General features: G+C 38.1%; 1 protein-coding gene across 1 annotated transcript in view; it reads left to right on the top strand.

Moving 5' to 3' along the window:
• Nucleotides 1-147: 147 nt before the first annotated feature.
• EIF2AK4 (eukaryotic translation initiation factor 2 alpha kinase 4) overlaps nucleotides 148-17,232 on the top strand; it is a gene marked incomplete at its 5' end in the record, with an annotated part of 29,164 nt that continues 12,079 nt past the window's right edge. The window contains 21 exons of the mRNA XM_010186658.1: nucleotides 148-263; nucleotides 1,254-1,411; nucleotides 1,832-2,367; nucleotides 2,744-2,853; nucleotides 3,254-3,411; nucleotides 3,757-4,166; nucleotides 4,919-4,988; nucleotides 6,106-6,189; nucleotides 7,380-7,502; nucleotides 7,868-7,972; nucleotides 8,187-8,244; nucleotides 8,945-9,024; nucleotides 9,744-9,845; nucleotides 10,438-10,488; nucleotides 11,481-11,717; nucleotides 12,305-12,380; nucleotides 14,043-14,164; nucleotides 15,489-15,538; nucleotides 15,632-15,800; nucleotides 16,276-16,392; nucleotides 17,094-17,159. Coding sequence (XP_010184960.1) covers nucleotides 148-263; nucleotides 1,254-1,411; nucleotides 1,832-2,367; nucleotides 2,744-2,853; nucleotides 3,254-3,411; nucleotides 3,757-4,166; nucleotides 4,919-4,988; nucleotides 6,106-6,189; nucleotides 7,380-7,502; nucleotides 7,868-7,972; nucleotides 8,187-8,244; nucleotides 8,945-9,024; nucleotides 9,744-9,845; nucleotides 10,438-10,488; nucleotides 11,481-11,717; nucleotides 12,305-12,380; nucleotides 14,043-14,164; nucleotides 15,489-15,538; nucleotides 15,632-15,800; nucleotides 16,276-16,392; nucleotides 17,094-17,159 — 2,998 coding nt within the window. The remainder of the gene's footprint in view (nucleotides 264-1,253; nucleotides 1,412-1,831; nucleotides 2,368-2,743; nucleotides 2,854-3,253; nucleotides 3,412-3,756; nucleotides 4,167-4,918; nucleotides 4,989-6,105; nucleotides 6,190-7,379; nucleotides 7,503-7,867; nucleotides 7,973-8,186; nucleotides 8,245-8,944; nucleotides 9,025-9,743; nucleotides 9,846-10,437; nucleotides 10,489-11,480; nucleotides 11,718-12,304; nucleotides 12,381-14,042; nucleotides 14,165-15,488; nucleotides 15,539-15,631; nucleotides 15,801-16,275; nucleotides 16,393-17,093; nucleotides 17,160-17,232) is intronic.

The following is a 17,232-nucleotide window of genomic DNA, read 5'->3' as shown; positions in this document are numbered from 1 at the left end:
TGGCCCCAAAACCGAGCCCTGGGGAACACATAAAATAGACTTACATTATACAAGTACTTGTATATTTTAAAATACATATTTAGGGACTAAGGACTGCAACAATACTATCTTTTTGAATTGGAGGAAAATGTTTTGTTCACATTGCAGACGAGAACGCCAGCTTTCTGTTAGTAATAATGAAGAGTCCCCTGGAAATCATGAAGTTTTAAACTTCAGCACAAGTGGTGCTGGCCAACTTACTGTCCATAAAGGAAAATGTCTAGGTAAGCAATATTGTAATTGAAGCTTGATACACTGGGTTTTGGGTTGGTTTGGGTTTTTTTGAGAAGGAGAACTTAAACAATGTTAATAGGTACAAGCAGCAAGGGTAGAGGGAATATTGTTGTGGAGCATGAAATGTCACAGTCAAGAGTAGGAGAGAGTAGTAGGAAAAGTCACTTTGGTAAATATATTTTCTTAGGACTATTTTAAGTAAAAATTTGTTTATCCAGATACAATTACATAATTGAATAGCCGTACCAAAAAACCCCCCACCTTCTCAGTATTTTATACTCTCTACATTACTGAAATAATGCTGAAAACTGTTTGCTTTTAAATGTAAATAGCTAGCTTGTCAGATACACATGGCTACCAAACAAGAAGTCATTTAGCTTTCAGTAACACTTGAAGCCAGTGTTAAGCAAAGTAAGAAATGCATGCTTACTCTCCTTCCACTGCTGTTGATAGCAATGCCATAAAAGCAGTGGTTTTAGCCAATTCATAAATACAGACAAGTATAGGAAACTTTCAGAGCTGAAAGGCCTCTATGAAGTGCCCATATAAATGGACCATCAAATGTTTTCAGTGTTTGTTTTCAACATAGCACTTCCTCAGTGGCAGGATGAACAGCCTGAAAGTCTCTGGAGCAAAGAGAATTGCATTATTTCGCAGTTTGAGGATGAACAGTTATGTTACTGTGTGTGGAGTTTGGCACTTGTTTGGGAGGAGAAGTGTTAAAACCTGAAATTCTTTAAGATGTGCAGCAGTTTTTTTGCCAATGTGTTACTGCTTCCATTTGACTACTGCTGTGTAGCAGTCGGTCTCATCGGACCTGATATTCTCCATGTAGGTATGGATTTTGTTTAGTTGTAAGTAGGTTTGCGTTTCTGAAACTGTAGAAAGCGGGCTTACTGGCGTTGAGCGTTTGCAGAAGCTCTTGTCAAGTCCTTGGAAACAAAAGAAGCCCTGTTCCTCTTCTCTCCCTTTATGTATAGGCAAGGATGAACAGCTTGGTAAATCAGTCTACAATGCCTTGGAAACTCGCAGCGGAGACTTTGTTTTAATATATGAATGGGTTCTGCACTGGCAAAAAAAGATGGGAGGGTTTCTTACATCACATGAAATAGAAAAGATTGAGAGGTGTAAGAAACAGGTAACGTGCATATTTTGTATTTGGCCTAATAAAGGTTAGGGTGGGGTTCAGTGGCTGCTAGTTCACATTAAACTTGAGACGGTGGTGATGAGCTTGAAAATGCTAGTGTTTAGAGTATCTGCACCATAGAAGAAAATGGGTGTACTGGGGTACTCAGGAGTTCATTTACAGTAATATAAATGCAAGAAAGAGTATTTGCAAGTATGCATAAATAAAATACTGAACCTCTGAATAAAGTGGGACTCAGGCTTACCCAGCAGAAACCAAAGTTGTTCTTGCCCCTTGTGTACAGCACCTCCTTTTCAGAAAAGAATGAGAATGTCATGTGTCTTGTATGTGTTTTGTATATGCTATATATTTTAGTAGTGGTGTGTTCATGAGATATGACACAATGCATGTTATGTTGTGTTTTCCTAACAGCTTCAGGGCGCAGAAACAGAGTTCAGCTCACTGACGAAGCTGAGTCACCTAAACATAGTACACTATAAATGTATGAACCTTAAAGAACGGGATGATTCCATTGTGGTGGACATCTTAGTGGAGCACATAAGTGGTTACAGCCTTTCGACATACTTACACAAAGAGACTCCAGTTCCAATTGAGCAGTTGCGCCATTATGTGACCCAGATCTTGTCAGCTCTTGACTACTTGCACAATAATTCAGTAGTGCACAAAGTTCTTAGTGCTTCCAGTATCCTGGTAGATGCTGAAGGAAACATCAAGGTGACAGACTACAGCATTTCCAAGCGCTTAGCTGATATCTGCAAAGCAGATATTTTTGAGCAAACCAAAGTTCGTTTCAGTGAGGATGGTCTTCCCAGCAAACCTGGAAAAAAAGGAGATGTATGGAGTCTGGGCTTGCTCCTGCTTTCACTCAGCCAGGGCCAAGTAACCAAGGAGTATCCAGTTGCTGTTCCTACCAGCTTACCTGCTGACTTCCAAGACTTTCTGGAAAAGTATGTTTGTTGCATTCCTGTGTCTTTTTGTCTCTGATTTTTTCCCCATATTTTTTTTTAAAGACTTGAAATCTCTTTCAAAAGAACAGCCAAATCCCCCTGAGTCACTAGTCACAGTTTTTAGAGAAGAGATGATTGCCCACTCATGGCTCAGGCTGCTATCCTGGGATTTGGGAGAACAAATCTGGTGCTCCCTTCTTCTCTGCCCTGCCACCAACTTTGTGTGTCACTGTGGATAAGTCACTTAGTCTGTGTTAGCTTCTGATTCCCATCTGAATGATAAAGGTGATAATTTCTTAAATAAAAGAATACTTCTGAAAACTTAGGCCTGGTATGAAATAGCTCTTTAAACAGTTCTCTTTCTGGTTTGTAACAGATGTGTTTGCTTGGAAGATAAGGAAAGGTGGACTCCTCAGCAATTGTTACAACATAGTTTTATAAACATTCCACGTATGAAACTACCTGTAGCTGAAGAAAATCTAGATGGTAAGAAACTGGTTTGTTTCTGTATTCTGCTAAATGAGTGGACTACATGCCTGCAGTTACAGATAAATTGTGCAGTGCACAAGTATTTTATATTGACTAACCTAGAAGTTAAAGACGAGAGATGTAGCTTTGTCCTTGGAAGATTCTGTTCCAATGAGACTTCCTCCCTCTCCGTGTTCTTGTTAGAATGAGTTCCTTTGTCCAGTGTAATTAATGTTAGTAATTAAGGTTCATGCTTGTACCAGAGCTTAACTCTACACAGCAGAGTAATTCTGTATTTTAAGTGTTAGTTGCACGTGAAGTTATTTAAGTTTCATCTTCTTTCTGATGCTTGTTTGGTGGTCTCTTGTGCCTTATCCCCATGCTGCCAGTGGTGGTCACTTTGCTGTCCTTGTTACAGATTCGACAGGTACAGATTGCATCGAGACAGTTGTACCCAGCAGTCAGATATCCAGCGCTTCATTCTTCGCAGAAACGCAGAGACAATTTTCACGCTACTACAATGAGTTTGAAGAGCTAAAATTACTTGGCAAAGGAGCCTTTGGAGCAGTCATAAAGGTATTGTATGGAAATTATTTCCTTTTGTGGAATCCTTTTTGGGGATGTGTTTGATTTCTCTGAAGCAGAACAATTTATTCAATGTTTGCATGGTTTTATTTATTATTTTTTATTGTGCTGTGCCTGTGTTGTTTTTTAGCTGGAATTGAATAGGCTGATCAGTTTTGCCAGAGATTCCTGGGAGTCTGGAGAGAAGCCCATTGCTATGGGGAAGTTTGCATTTGAACTGTAGTCATTTCACAGGTGGAAGGCAAAAGCTCCCCTTCCATGGAATTATTCTACCGCTGGCTCTAGTCGGTAATGCATTTAAAAGCATTTAACTTTAGATTTATTTGAATTTTGCAGGTGAGAAATAAGCTTGATGGTTGCTATTATGCTGTGAAACGTATCCGCGTAAACCCTGCCAGCAAGCAATTTCGGAGGATTAAGGGGGAAGTAACGTTACTTTCCCGCTTGAACCATGAGAATATTGTGAGGTATTACAATGCTTGGATAGAAAAACATGAAAGTCCTGTTGCCACTGTGTCATCGTCTGAAACAACCGACCAGAGAAGAGTGCCCACCAAAGCTGGTGTCTTCATCCTTTCTGCTGAGGAGACAAATGACGTGGAAGCTAACGCTCCTCCTCCAGCTCTGACGAGTTCAGTTGAGTGGAGTACTTCCTGTGAAAGATCCTCAAGCAACAAATTCAGTGGAGCTGATCAGGAGTCCAGTGACGACGATGACGGTGATGGGGTGTTCTCGCATTCGCTTTTGTAAGTAGGCTTCAGTATCGGCACTGAGGAACATGAGCATTAGTTGGTTTTTCCACGTTTGTGTCTTTTATCATTCTCACTTCTTCTGTTAGCAGTAATTCACTGCTAAACCTAAATTTGTGCTGCATCTCCTGGTTCAAAGCCAGTGTATTTGCCAGTAGTCAGATAGCCAGGGAGAGGAAAATTTGTAGCTAAAAACTGACGATGTATGAGGAAAATTTTGGTTTAGGCTTCTAAAAGTTTGCTACAATTTGTGTAAGAATGCATGACTGTGTACTTGATTGGACTGTCTTCCAACCTTAAGAGTAAAGTCTTTTATAAACAGTAACAGGGAAGTATTAGGAATCCTGAAAAGCACCTTACCTGTTCATTCTTCTTTTGTTTTTTTTTTTTATTAACATATTCCACACCTCCTGCTGTGTATGGAGTGGTTCTTTCACTCATGGTGTTTTTTGGCTTAAGCAAATAAGTAAACATCTCAGTTTTGCATATTGAATATAGAAATTAAATTTTACTGATGCAGTTATGTACCTTCCCTGTAAGAGACTGGGCTGTCAGAGGAAGTGTTCGTTGTCAGTAGGATACTTTTTTTGGGTTTTGTTTTGGTTTGCTTTTCTGTTTAAGGCAATGTAAGGTCTTCAACAGAAGCTCAGACTTTTTCAGATCTCCAGATTTCTTAGTAAATATTTTTTAGTAATATTTATTTAAGGAAAACCAAAACTTCTGATTCTTTTTCTTTCTCTTTTAAACAGGCCAACCACAGACTCTGAAAGCGAAATAATTTTTGATAATGAGGATGAAAACAGTAAAGGGTATCCTCCAGTAAGTATCAGGATAAAGCTAGTGAAAATGAAGAGATCATAAAGTAGTCTTTGACAAGCAAACGGGTCAGCTGGGAAGTTTTGTTTCACTTCTGGTGTACATACAGAACCATACAATGTTATGTCCCATCAGAGTAAATGCTGTGCCATCGTGAGCAGCATTCCACAGAAATTGGTCTGATGCAACTAATCTGGATTCTGCTTCTCTTAATGTTAAATAAGCTAAATGTAAGTTGCTGTTCATAATCATGGGCCTGGTTATTGCAAATTTAACGCTTCAGCATGTACGTGATTTATCTGTTTACCGTATGGATTGCCTTACATCATCTGGAAGTTGAATTTCTGTTCTGCTTTTAGGTAATATAAAGCAATGTGTTTGCTCGTACTAGCCACTTTGTGGAAGTGGTGATGATACATCCTGCTAGCAGTGAAAAAGAGACAGGAAGTTGGAATGATGTTGTAGTTGATTTTAGGATTTTGTGTCACAGGACTTGCTGGGAGCAGTCAGTGCACTGTATCGCTGGAAGGTAGCACAGTTTTCTACAGCATCTACAATCTGTCACTGCCAGTCCTGATGATATTTAAAATGCTCTTATTAAAGCTTCATTTCCTTCCTCTTTCTGTTGTAATGTACATTGGCATGAAAAGGCTTTCAATATACAATTTAATAGTATGGCAGGGCATTTTCTCTCACTGTATCTACATGTTCACTATATCAAAACTGTTGATAGGGGACAGGGGTTGCAGTATTAGTTCTATTAAGTAAGCTTTGTGTATTTTAGTTTCAGATTTTTTTTTTAAATGTGATACACTTTGAGATTTAGGTTTCATCCAGATCTTGTGGGGTGTTTTACCTCCAGTGTCCTAATGATGGCAAAATGTTACTTGTTCTCACTTTAAAGATGAGAGCTGAGTCACGCTTGTTTTTCTCGGTTATTTAGAAGCAGTGGCATTACAGAAATGTCAGTATATTATTTTGCTGTTATTCAAACCTAGCCATAGAAAGCGAGTTCTCATCAGTGTGATCCAGCCATTGAAAAATAGTAGCATTCATTAAAAAAAACACCTCTGGAGAGCTTCCTGTGGCTACCAGTTCTGTTACTTTTGTTGTGATAAAGGATGAAGAAGGCAGTGAAAAGAATGGCCATGGAGGAGAAGGCAGGACACCAGTCATCGAGACAGTGCATTACCTGTACATTCAGGTACAAACGTGCTTGTGTTTTCAGATAAGAGGGTACTGTTTATTCCGATCTGCAGAGATTAATCGCTGGTTTTCATGAGAAAAGGAACAACTTTTTAAAATGCAAATGAGATTAAATTTAATGTTGCTTTTGCAGTAGGCCGATTTTCTAAAAGGCTTGGCTGGTGGAAGGCACTGTGCAGCGCACGTGGCTTGTTACGCCTTAGGGGGCTCTATAGTTGTGCCTGGGGAGAGCAAAGTATTGTAGTGCCATAGCATGTAATGGCTTCACTGTTGTTACTTGTGCACGAGTAAAAGTTGACAGCTCCTGGCCTAACCTTAGAACAACCCAACCAACCCTTTTGAGTCCACAGCTTCCAGAGCATTGCTTTGATTTGTGCTTGTTATTTGTTTAGAATGTCCATCCCAGCCCCCAACACTGCAGCTGGTACTCGTGAGTTTGGTTACAGTGTTAATTCCCAGTGTGAGGTTGAAGTGTCCTGTGTTAACTTCCAGAGGTGAAGTCATTTTTCACAAATAGGAAAGCTTCCTCATTGTCGTCAAAGGCACAGTGTTGTGTCTGCATTTTCCTTTGCAGTAATTTGCAAGCCATTGTATGGCCCTAACGGTAGGCACAAAGTAAAATTCCTGCAGGTTTGAAACTTCAGGCTTTACTACTGACAACATCTCCTTTGTATCAAGGGTCAGACTGTTTCTGGGTGAAGTCAACCTTCACATCTGACTGCTCTGTGGGGATGTGCAATTTTTTATTATGCACTTAATGCTAGAGCTTGCCTGGAAGGCAAACACAATTAGATGGAACTAGATTTTCAGAAGCTTGTTTGCATGTGTTATATATGTTCATAATATAAACAATTAAGACACAAAATAAAGCCAGAAGTTCTTTTAAAGTTTGGCTTAAACATACATTATGGCTTGGCTGGTTTCACGTTGTTTTTAGCGTTTATGTTACAAAATATGCAACTTCATAAGCTTGTACCATTGTTCTGGAAAAGGGGATAGTACCTGTAAGATAATACGTATTTTCTAGCTGGAATACAGCTCTCGGGGAAATTACAGGCAACTGAATGTTTTTGGTGATGCTGTTTGCTCCTGAACCATGTGTTACAGAAACAGGGATTAATACGCACGCAAGTACAAGTTTCTGATGATGTTTTCTTCCTTCTGTCCCCTACGTGTGCCCAACTGAAGATGGAATATTGTGAAAAGAGCACATTAAGGGATACCATTGACCAAGGATTATATGAAGACACCAGTCGGCTTTGGAGGCTTTTCCGGGAAATTTTAGATGGGTTAGCTTACATCCATGAGAAGGTGAGTAGATGGGACAGTTATGACCTGTCCCCTGTGTCTGCTCCCATTCATTATTAATCCATTCTAGGGGTTTAGAATATTTATCATAAACTTGCATTTTACAATGCACTACTTCAGATTTTTTCCCTTTGTCACAAAAATTTGACCACCTTTAAAAACACTTTTAGGTATCTTTTTAGCACTGAAGTTTTTCTAGCTTCTGGGCTACAGTCTTACTTCAAAATTCATCATTGGTGACTTAATGCAGTAGATTTGCCACCGTAATGAAAGTATGTAATACCATTTTCAGTCTATTATAAAGAGAGTGTTATTTTGTATTGTGTTTAATATTCTTTGGGGATTTTGTTATTCTTCTGTTGCAACAGGGAATGATCCACAGAGACTTGAAACCTGTGAATATTTTTTTAGATTCAGATGATCATGTCAAAATTGGTGATTTTGGTTTAGCTACGGATCATCCAGCAAACGCAGTAAGTAGAGCTGAAAGTGAATGGAGGAACTTGAATTTGGTTGTAGTGATATGAAAGATGAAAATAAAACAAAAACAATGCTCGTTGGGCTTTATAAACTACTTTATTTCCAAGGTTCTAGAATTAAACCATGTACTGCCAACCAAAGCAGCAAGAAGAGCCAACAGAAGCATTTCAAGTGCCTTTTACAATATCTCTGTTTTCCTGGTTTCAGGGGGTTTCTAAACCAGATGAAAGTCACTCGGATAGTTCTGTCATGTCAGACCCATCAGGTTAGTTTACACAGTAGCTTGTTCTAAATTATTTTAAGCAAACCCTTTCCGCAGTCTTGTATATACACTGTTAGAACTTCCATTAATTCTTTGAAATAAGACCTTTTTTACTGGGAGGGGGACCAAAACAAAACACCACCCACTTTTGGGTAGATCTGTTACATATAATCTCTCAGTTTTAACTGCTCCCTAAAACTGAATTTGCTTCCACTGCTAGTCTTCTATCACGGATCAGTGCTGTTCTCATGGTGAGATGTGTAGAGATCCCATGTATCTGTTTCATCTGCACTTCTGTTCCCTTGCCTGTGCAGGACAATTTCAGTACCTGAGGGATTACTGTTTGGTTGGGGGTTTTTTTTGACACCTTCTGTAACATGCTGAATTTTCAGTTTTGAGAGGGCTTCAGTGTATTGTGCATTTTAAGATGAGTGTAATGGAAGTGAAATTCAGTTGTATCATTTGTGTGCTGACCTACAACAGTTCTGAAAGCAATAGATAATTTTAGATACTATAGACAGACACAGATACTTGACATGTGAAGGTGAGAACTGGTTTGCAAACTGTCCTTGCCTGGGTCTGTCTCATTAAGGACTTCATTCTAACCTAGAAGAAATGAGGATAGAAGACGAGTTTTTCCTTTATTTTGCTGCATTTCTCTTGCACTTTCTTGAAACTATAACTCTTATCTTTTGCCACATAGGTAATTTGACAGGGATGGTTGGCACCGCGCTGTATGTCAGCCCAGAGGTCCAAGGAAGCACTAAGTCTACATACAATCAGGTATGATTAAGTCGATCACAGAAAGGTAGCATGAGACCTAGGGTACCAGGTACAACTTACGTCATTTCTGCTTAACAAAGCTGAATTCAATTTGGAACGGGTTGTGGTAGGGCTGCTGTGATGAGCAAGGGAATGAGAAATATTCCTTTGAGAGGAGACCAAGGGGAGAAGGACATGGGCACGTCAGTTTTTCTGCCTGTGCTGTGACCACAACTAGGGGTCAGAAACTTCAAGTTGAAAGCAGGTAATCATGGAGGACCTTTATAAATGAATAGGCTAGAAATCCTGCAGTCTTTAGTTGAGGTAAAATGTCATGATCAGAAGCATATATTGCTCTCCTGGATTCCTAGACTGATTTTGGGAGGTGGGGGTGCATTTATTTTATCAATGAGGGTCTTGTTTACTATGCAGAGATGAGCTGAGCTGAACTTCAAAGCTGAAATGTTTTCAAAGGGGAAGGTAGCCCTTTATGTCATGGCAGTGCTGTGATGATAGAAGGCATTGAAGTCTACCAAATCTTAGTGGATTGTGTCATTTAACAAAAAGTAACAATATAAAACAAATAAAACACAAAACAAAACCACAAAACCCCCACATCTCTCTCTGGCTGTAATATACTGTGAAACTTAACCAAACCATTATTTTTTCTCTGCTGTCATCTTCTGCAGATAATTCACAGGTATTAAACTTGAGTTTCCATTTTTTTTTGTCTTCCTCAGAAAGTGGACCTGTTCAGTCTAGGTATCATATTCTTTGAAATGTCTTACCATCCTATGAGTACTGCATCAGAAAGGATCTTTGTTCTTGGTCAGCTAAGACTGGTAAGTACACAGATATAAAAGATACTAATTCTGTGCATCAAATGGTTTGTTAAGAGAAATAAAAGCATACAAAACGTAGAAAAAATGTTTTCACAGGGAGTGCTTAACAAAAAAAGTTTATAAAAAAATCTAATGAAAAGTGAAGACTAAAACTGGAGCTGGTACTGGCATTCCCGTGATGCACTGTGGATTTCCTCATGGCATTACCATCAGTCAGTGTTCTAGCTGCAATTTTTTTTTAGTGCAAAACGTTAAAGGTGTAAATGTCGGACAAAGACGTGACTTTAGTTCAGACGGGCTGTGTGCTTCTCAGGAACCAGTTGGTATTTGTAGTCGGTAAATGCCTGTGGTTATGGATAGTATCTTCAATTTGCAAAACACTGTAAAAACATTTCACTGTTGTTTTCTTTCCTGTTAGCTCTTCAAACTAAATTTGCCGTGTGGGGTTTTTCTGTTTTCTGTTTGTTTTCCCATGGGTGATAAAAACGCTTATCTTTTCTGTTTAAATATGTAGAACTTCAACATAAGCCTTGCCTGAGCAAGCTGGACTGTCTGTTATAATCGAAATGTGGTTTTTGTTTGTTTTTTATAGCCCACTATTGTATTTCCTAAAGACTTTGATGAAGTCAAGCATGCAAAGCAGGTAATTTTGAAGACATTTTAACTGTTAGGTATTCCCTGTCAAGAAATGTTTATTATTATTTTCCCCACTTCATTTTAAAGTAGTAATCTCTGCCAAGTTCTTATTACATGACATTAGAACAAAGTAAGGGAAAAAAATTCAGAAGACTATAGTAAGTTGACATGGAAATACAATTACCTACAGAATTCCCTGAGCACAGTCGTAAGGAAGTGCAGAGTTCACCAGCATACCTTTTAAGCTCTGAGGGACAATTTTGATTTTTTGGGGTCTCAGACAAATGGCAGCTGTATTGTGTAACCCTTAACTTAAACTTTTGAAAGAGATCAGTGTTGCAGAACACAGAGGCATGAAAGCTAAATTGACTACTCTGAATTGGAAAAGAGCTGCCAAGAGCTGCTCTGGGTGCCCCCATGGCAGAGAAATGAAGTGGTAAGGAGCAGTGTAATCTTTCCTGGACCATCCAGATACTTCTTTCCTTGGGCCACTGGACTCTTTTTTTTTGTTGACCATTAGCATTAGCTTTTTGTCTGTTAGGCCTGTGGAACACCAATCTACCTCTTACTACTACCATAAAAATGTTTCTGTCTTATACAGTTTACTGAAATATGCCCACAAGATTCCCCACTTCTTTAATATCTGTAACTCTCAGATCTTTGATTCACATATGATTCTGTTTTCTCTTTGTTAATAAAGAGATGCCAGAGCTAGCATAACATAGAACAGCAAAGGATACTACTTAGTCATCCCAAGAGGCACATTTCTAATAATCTCTGTTTTACTAAATTTTATTCAGATAACAACACAATAAGGCATTTATAATTTAATAAGCAAATAATACCCACCCCAAAGATTCAGTTTCTGCTTTATTTTTTTGTCCCCCGTAGAGTCTCATAATTTTTTTACTAGTATGATGTGACTAAGAAGTTTGTTGAAAATACCACTAATATATAAAATTCTAATTATAAGCTATGGAATTTTTGTTTAATTTGTAGAGATCAGTTATTACGTGGCTCCTGAACCATGATCCTGCGGCACGACCAACAGCTGTGGAGCTATTAAAAAGTGAACATCTTCCACCACCGCAAATGGAAGAGTCTGAACTCCATGAAGTGCTCCACCATACCTTGGCAAACGTGGATGGCAAGGCCTACCGGACTATGATGAGTCAGATATTTTCACAGCGAATATCTCCAGCTATAGACTACACCTATGACAGTGACATGCTGAAGGTTTGTAGGTGTTTAGAGCATGCACAGAGCATCCTGTGTTTGGATTTAAAAAGTGTTCCTGTGGGTAAACTCAAAACGTGCTTGAGAGAATTGCATTATCTCTGAAGATTAACCTTCGTATTAGTTCCCATTTAAAGCTACAAATCTGTACTATGTGTGCTTGAATAACCACTTGCCATATGAACCTTGTATTCCTTCTTCCTAAAGCTTTGAGCTTATGTCCAGATGATTACTTTCTTTACTCTGAATTTCTGTCAAACTAATGGTATTTGCAGCTGATTGCCAACAGAGAATGTGCTGCCTCTGTTTTCTTCCCTTTCAAATCATGGCAATCCAAGTAATCCTTACTTGGATTAATTTCTCAACTTTTAAATCTTTATAAATCTAAAGAAATACAAGGTAACACAGTGCAATAATGTTTCATATAACTGTAGTTATTTTGTATTGTGTAAGCATTGCAATTTGTTACAGTGGGACAAGGTAGCAGAATGCTTGTTGTCTGTATTACATGGAATGATAGCCTATATTATACAGAGTGTTCATGGTATGTGAATTATATACGTACTTTTTCTTTGTGATGGTTTCAGGGTAGTTTTTCTGTCTGGGGAGCCAAGATACAGCAGCATGTATGTGAGACTGTCAGCCGGATATTTAAAAGACACGGTGGGTGTGTTTACAGAAGTTGTTCGTTTCGATTTTCGTGGCTGAATGGATTTAAGGGAATGGAATGGTTTTACTGCTATCATATGAGTCAGAAAGTGTGTTCAGTAGTGCATATCATTTGAAGGTTTAGACTGTTTTTGCTGTTATTTCAGCATCCCAGTAGTAGCTGTTAACTTCAAATCTGAATGATTTACATTTTCTATAGAAAGAACAGTGAAAATATTAATTATATCTGCAAATGTATTTGGTTGCTCTGATTAGTCTGTATGGCCTTTTAGAGGTAGGGAGTATTACATAAAATGTAGATCTGAATGTAAGGATCGCCTTATAGTGAAAGACCAAGCATCCCTGTAGCACAGTAACCACTCTCTGAACATGGCCAGAGTGGGAATGGTTTAAGAGTGTGAAAACAGAGCAAGTGTACAGTGGTACTTCCAGTGGCACTGCTTTTAGCAGTGATTTGCTCTTCACCAACTTCCTGAACCAGAGCTGGTGTCATGGTATTTTAACAGTATTTGATGGCTTCTCTTTCCATGACTCTTACCTAGTCACTAGTAATAATATTTGCTTAAAATTATTTTTTAAAAGAGGAAGAAAACTTATGCTCACACTGACACATTTAAATGTTACAAATCATATTGTTTTATAGGTGTTTATTTCATTTTCTATAAAAATTGAGAGTTTTACAATAGAAGCTGGGAGATTTTCTTATGTATCATGATCTGATTAAGCTTAATCGGGGTTTACCAATACAAAAGAATCAGAAACTCAGATACAAAGTCAAGTAAAAAGAAGTTACATCCTTCCCCCCCACCCCATTTAAAGCTTGTTAGACTTTGGAAAGTGCTTGTCAGCATTTTAAAGATTGAAAAGTTTTCATTATTCTGGAAAAAATGGGGAGGTTGGGTATATTTTTTTTTCCCATTCAATTGTATCTGCTATCTGTAACAGTTAAAAGCATTTCCTGGTATTTGGGGTGCTTTTTTTTTTCCCCAATTTAAATGCTTTATGTTGCAGTCCAACTGAAGATATGAATATAGCTTTTATAATCAAATAGCTGCTTGAGAATCGGTAGAGAATTTAAAACAGGAAAGTATTTTTCAGTGATTATTGGTATTGTTAATAGTAAGGTTTCAATGAAGATTAGATTCATACAGATAGATGGTTGCAAAATATAGCCAGCAAAAAACAGTGTTTATGAGGTTTTAAAGTGAACCATAAACAGTTCCAGTGTGTCTTTGAGACACGGGGTGCAGTGTGTCCGCGCAGTGTTGGTTCTCTCTAGAAGTGCCTCTAGATCAAGACAGTGCTACTGGTGTCTGCAGAGTTTCTCATCTGTGTCGTGAGTGTGCTTTTGTGAGAGGTGATGTTTGAAGAGGGAGGGCAAGGTGAGGATTCTGCTGGGGCTGTGGAATTGGCGGTGCTCTGTTTCTCTGTGGGCTGCCTGCTGAGCCAAAAAAACATGCAAGGTAGAACATCAAAGTTTGTTTGATGGCTTTCTTTAAACGGTGGAAAGGGAAAGTGTATTAAGGACACTTAAAACAATGTAATTTTTAGAAGGTATTGGTTGAGATTGTCATACCTTGCAAGGTTGTTCATGAGCTTGTAAAAAGCCGATGTTACTTCTGAAATAGGAAATGATATTTTTCTGGTTTTGTGCAGGAGCCATCAAGCTACATACTCCACTGCTGATGCCCAGAAATAAAAAACTGTACGAACATAATGAAGCTTCATATTTCATGGATCACAGTGGGATGTTGGTAATGCTTCCTTATGACCTCAGAGTAAGTAGTATCATTTCTGCAGGCAAGGCTGGGTTTGAAGAGGGCTGTGGGGTTTGTAGATAGCTTTGATTCAGTAGTCACGAATTTGGTTTAGGTTTATTTCTTTTGACTGACTGTTGAAGCAGTGTATCCTTCGGTGCCTTCCTGTATTCCGTAGTGCTGTCTTGTCTTTGACAGCTGGAGCACTGCCTGACCACATCACAGAATATGAAGGGTTGGAAGGGACCTCAAAAGCTCATCCAGTCCAACCCCTGCCAGAGCAGGATCACCAGACCAGGTCACACAGGAACACGGCCAGGCAGGTTTTGAATGTCTGCAGAGAAGGAGACTCCACAACCTCTCTGGGCAGCCTGGGCCATGCTCTGGCGCCCTCACAGTAACGAAGTTTTTCCTCAACATAGGGAAGAATTTTTTTTTTTTTTCCCCCTTAACATAGGTAAAAGTAATGCCATATTATGAGTGTGGTAGATGTCACTACTGAATTTTGTGAGGGTTTTGGGGTTTTTTTAGTTTTTCACTTGCGCATATGAGACAAGACTTATCCAGTAACTAGTGAAAATTCCAGTATCACCATCCCTTTCTTATTTATATGTTTTTATAGAGAATGTGGGTAACAGGCTGCCCAGTTTTACGTTCCTCTCAAACAGATGTTACTGAAGATCATTCTGCTCTTGAGAGGAATTGCTGTTTTGCAGTAGAATTTTACTGTCTGCGATTCCTCTATCAATGCTACCCAATTATATGCAATGTTGACCTACTGAATTACCTTGCACTTAATTTAACACCTAAATGTTTTTAAGTTTTATATTTTTTGCTCATTATTGGCAGTTTAAAAATGTGACTTTTTATTTTCCGTTTTGTTAACTTACAGTCACTGTGACTTCCCCTTCCTTTGCATTTGTAACATCAAGCTATACAATGTGATTCATAGTTAAGGAATATTGATCTTGCTGTTGATCTTTACTTGTTTTGGAAAATGTGTTGACCAAAGATTTATTAAAATATACTCCTTTTGTATCTTATGTAAACAACAAAATGCCTGCTTGTGTATTTTACTGTGCTCATAATGAATTTTGCATGCATTAGGTTAATTTAAGCAAGGTCCTTGTGTCCCTCTCCAAACCCTTCCAAGAACTTGGTGGAGGTGGAATGGTTTTGTTTAGCAAAAACAAATGATGATGCAGCAGGGATGATTAGATTGATATTCTTGGCTATGGCAAATATTTATGGCATTATGATGCATGGTAGTAATCAGTCTCCAGTTCCAGACTGTAGTCAGACCGAATGTTTTGTTTCAACAATTTTCATGTGTTTTGTTTTTCAGATTCCTTTTGCAAGATTTGTAGCTCGAAATAACATATCAAACTTGAAAAGGTAAGGGACATACAGATGACGTGATGCACAGATGCTATGCTTTATGACAGTGAACACTGAAGATGCTGATTCGTCGTTCAATGTTTCCTTCAGATACTGCATAGAGCGAGTGTTCAGACCTCGGAAGTTAGACCGCTGTCATCCCAAAGAACTCCTGGAATGTGCATTTGACATTGTTACGTCTACTGGAAATAGCTTTTTGCCCATAGCAGAAGCAATTTACGCCATTTCAGAAATCGTTCAAGAGTTTTCGGTGCTACAGGTAGATTCTCTAATCATCTTTTCTTTCTCTTCCGTCCCAAAATTTTTAACTAAGTAAATATTTAGTCTAATGTGTTGAAAAAGGATAGTCCCTTCAACCTTAACAAATACAGAACTGTTTTCACAATTTATCGATGGTCATAGAGCATTGTCATTTAAATAAAAAATACATTTTCTAGGTAAACCTACATGAAGCATAGGTTTGTGTGCAAAGGAGATATTAATTAAATGCTTACAGTGCCACTGAAGTAAAACCATTCTTCTGTCAGGCAAGTGATTATTGTAGAGTGGGACAAGCCTTGCCATTCTCTAGTTACAGATGTAAGGTAAGGTGGTGGAAGGAGAGGTCTAAAGTTAGTTTTGAACTATTATTAAATGTTTAGAAAATTTTTGGGGTGTTTTTTGGGTTTGTTTAGCAAGATGGAGTGCTAATAAAACCTTTTTTTCTCCTTCCTTTTTTATTTACCCTTTGTCAGGAAAGAAATTACAGTATTTACTTGAACCACACTGCCTTACTGAAAGCTATGCTTTTGCACTGTGGGATACCAGAGGATAAACTCAGTCAAGTTTACGTCATTCTGTATGATGCTGTGGTAAGATGTTAATAATTAAATTAATCTCTGTAGTCATCATTGAAGAGTATCTTATTTTTTGGAGCTGTCTCTAAAAATGAGTAACAGCGCATTGCCAACGTAACAGGGAGTATTTTGTTGACGCATAAAAAGTCTGTCTACCTCTGGGCTGTAAAGTTAGAGTAATTACTTTTCTGTTACTTCTGCATTGAGATGTTTTAAGATGATTTTTAAACATGTATTTATGAGAGAATTACTCACCTATGTAAGTAGGAACTGGTAAGCTATGCAATAAAAACTTTTAAATGTGTCTTAATTTCATGTTGGTCTTTTCTACTTTATAAGCAGAGAAAATGGATTAAATTCATTTGAATAATTAAGGTAGTCTTTAAATCCCAACGAAATTGGTTTTCTCTTTCCTTTACTTTTATTCTTTTGTTTGTTTACATAGGCATTTCAGTATTTATGCAGAAGTGCTTTGCAACGAAGTATTCTTACACTTATTGTTGCTTCTTGAACCTAAGCTAAATACAGCCTCACTACAAGATAGGTGGAAAATGTGTTATTTATTGGGTTTGTTCTTTTACGGTATTACTGCAGTTTGTAAATGCAACCTTTCATTAAAGGTATTGGAAAGTTTAGTTTTAATTATTCTCAGCAACAGTAATTTTTTTTGTGTGTAACTCAGCTGCTGAATACACTTGAATCTGTTTCTCTTGTAGACTGAAAAGCTAACTAAAAGAGAAGTAGAAGCCAAATTCTGCAATCTTTCTCTCACATCAAATAGTGTAAGTAATTTTAGTTCAGTGTTAATTTCCTGCAACTTGCCGTAAGTCAGTAATGTTTTATTTACTTTGCAGT

Source organism: Mesitornis unicolor, unplaced genomic scaffold, assembly GCF_000695765.1.
Source record: "Mesitornis unicolor isolate BGI_N332 unplaced genomic scaffold, ASM69576v1 scaffold46536, whole genome shotgun sequence".
In the NCBI taxonomy this organism is placed as follows: Eukaryota; Metazoa; Chordata; class Aves; order Mesitornithiformes; family Mesitornithidae; genus Mesitornis; species Mesitornis unicolor.
This window is presented reverse-complemented; position numbering and strand designations above follow the sequence as displayed.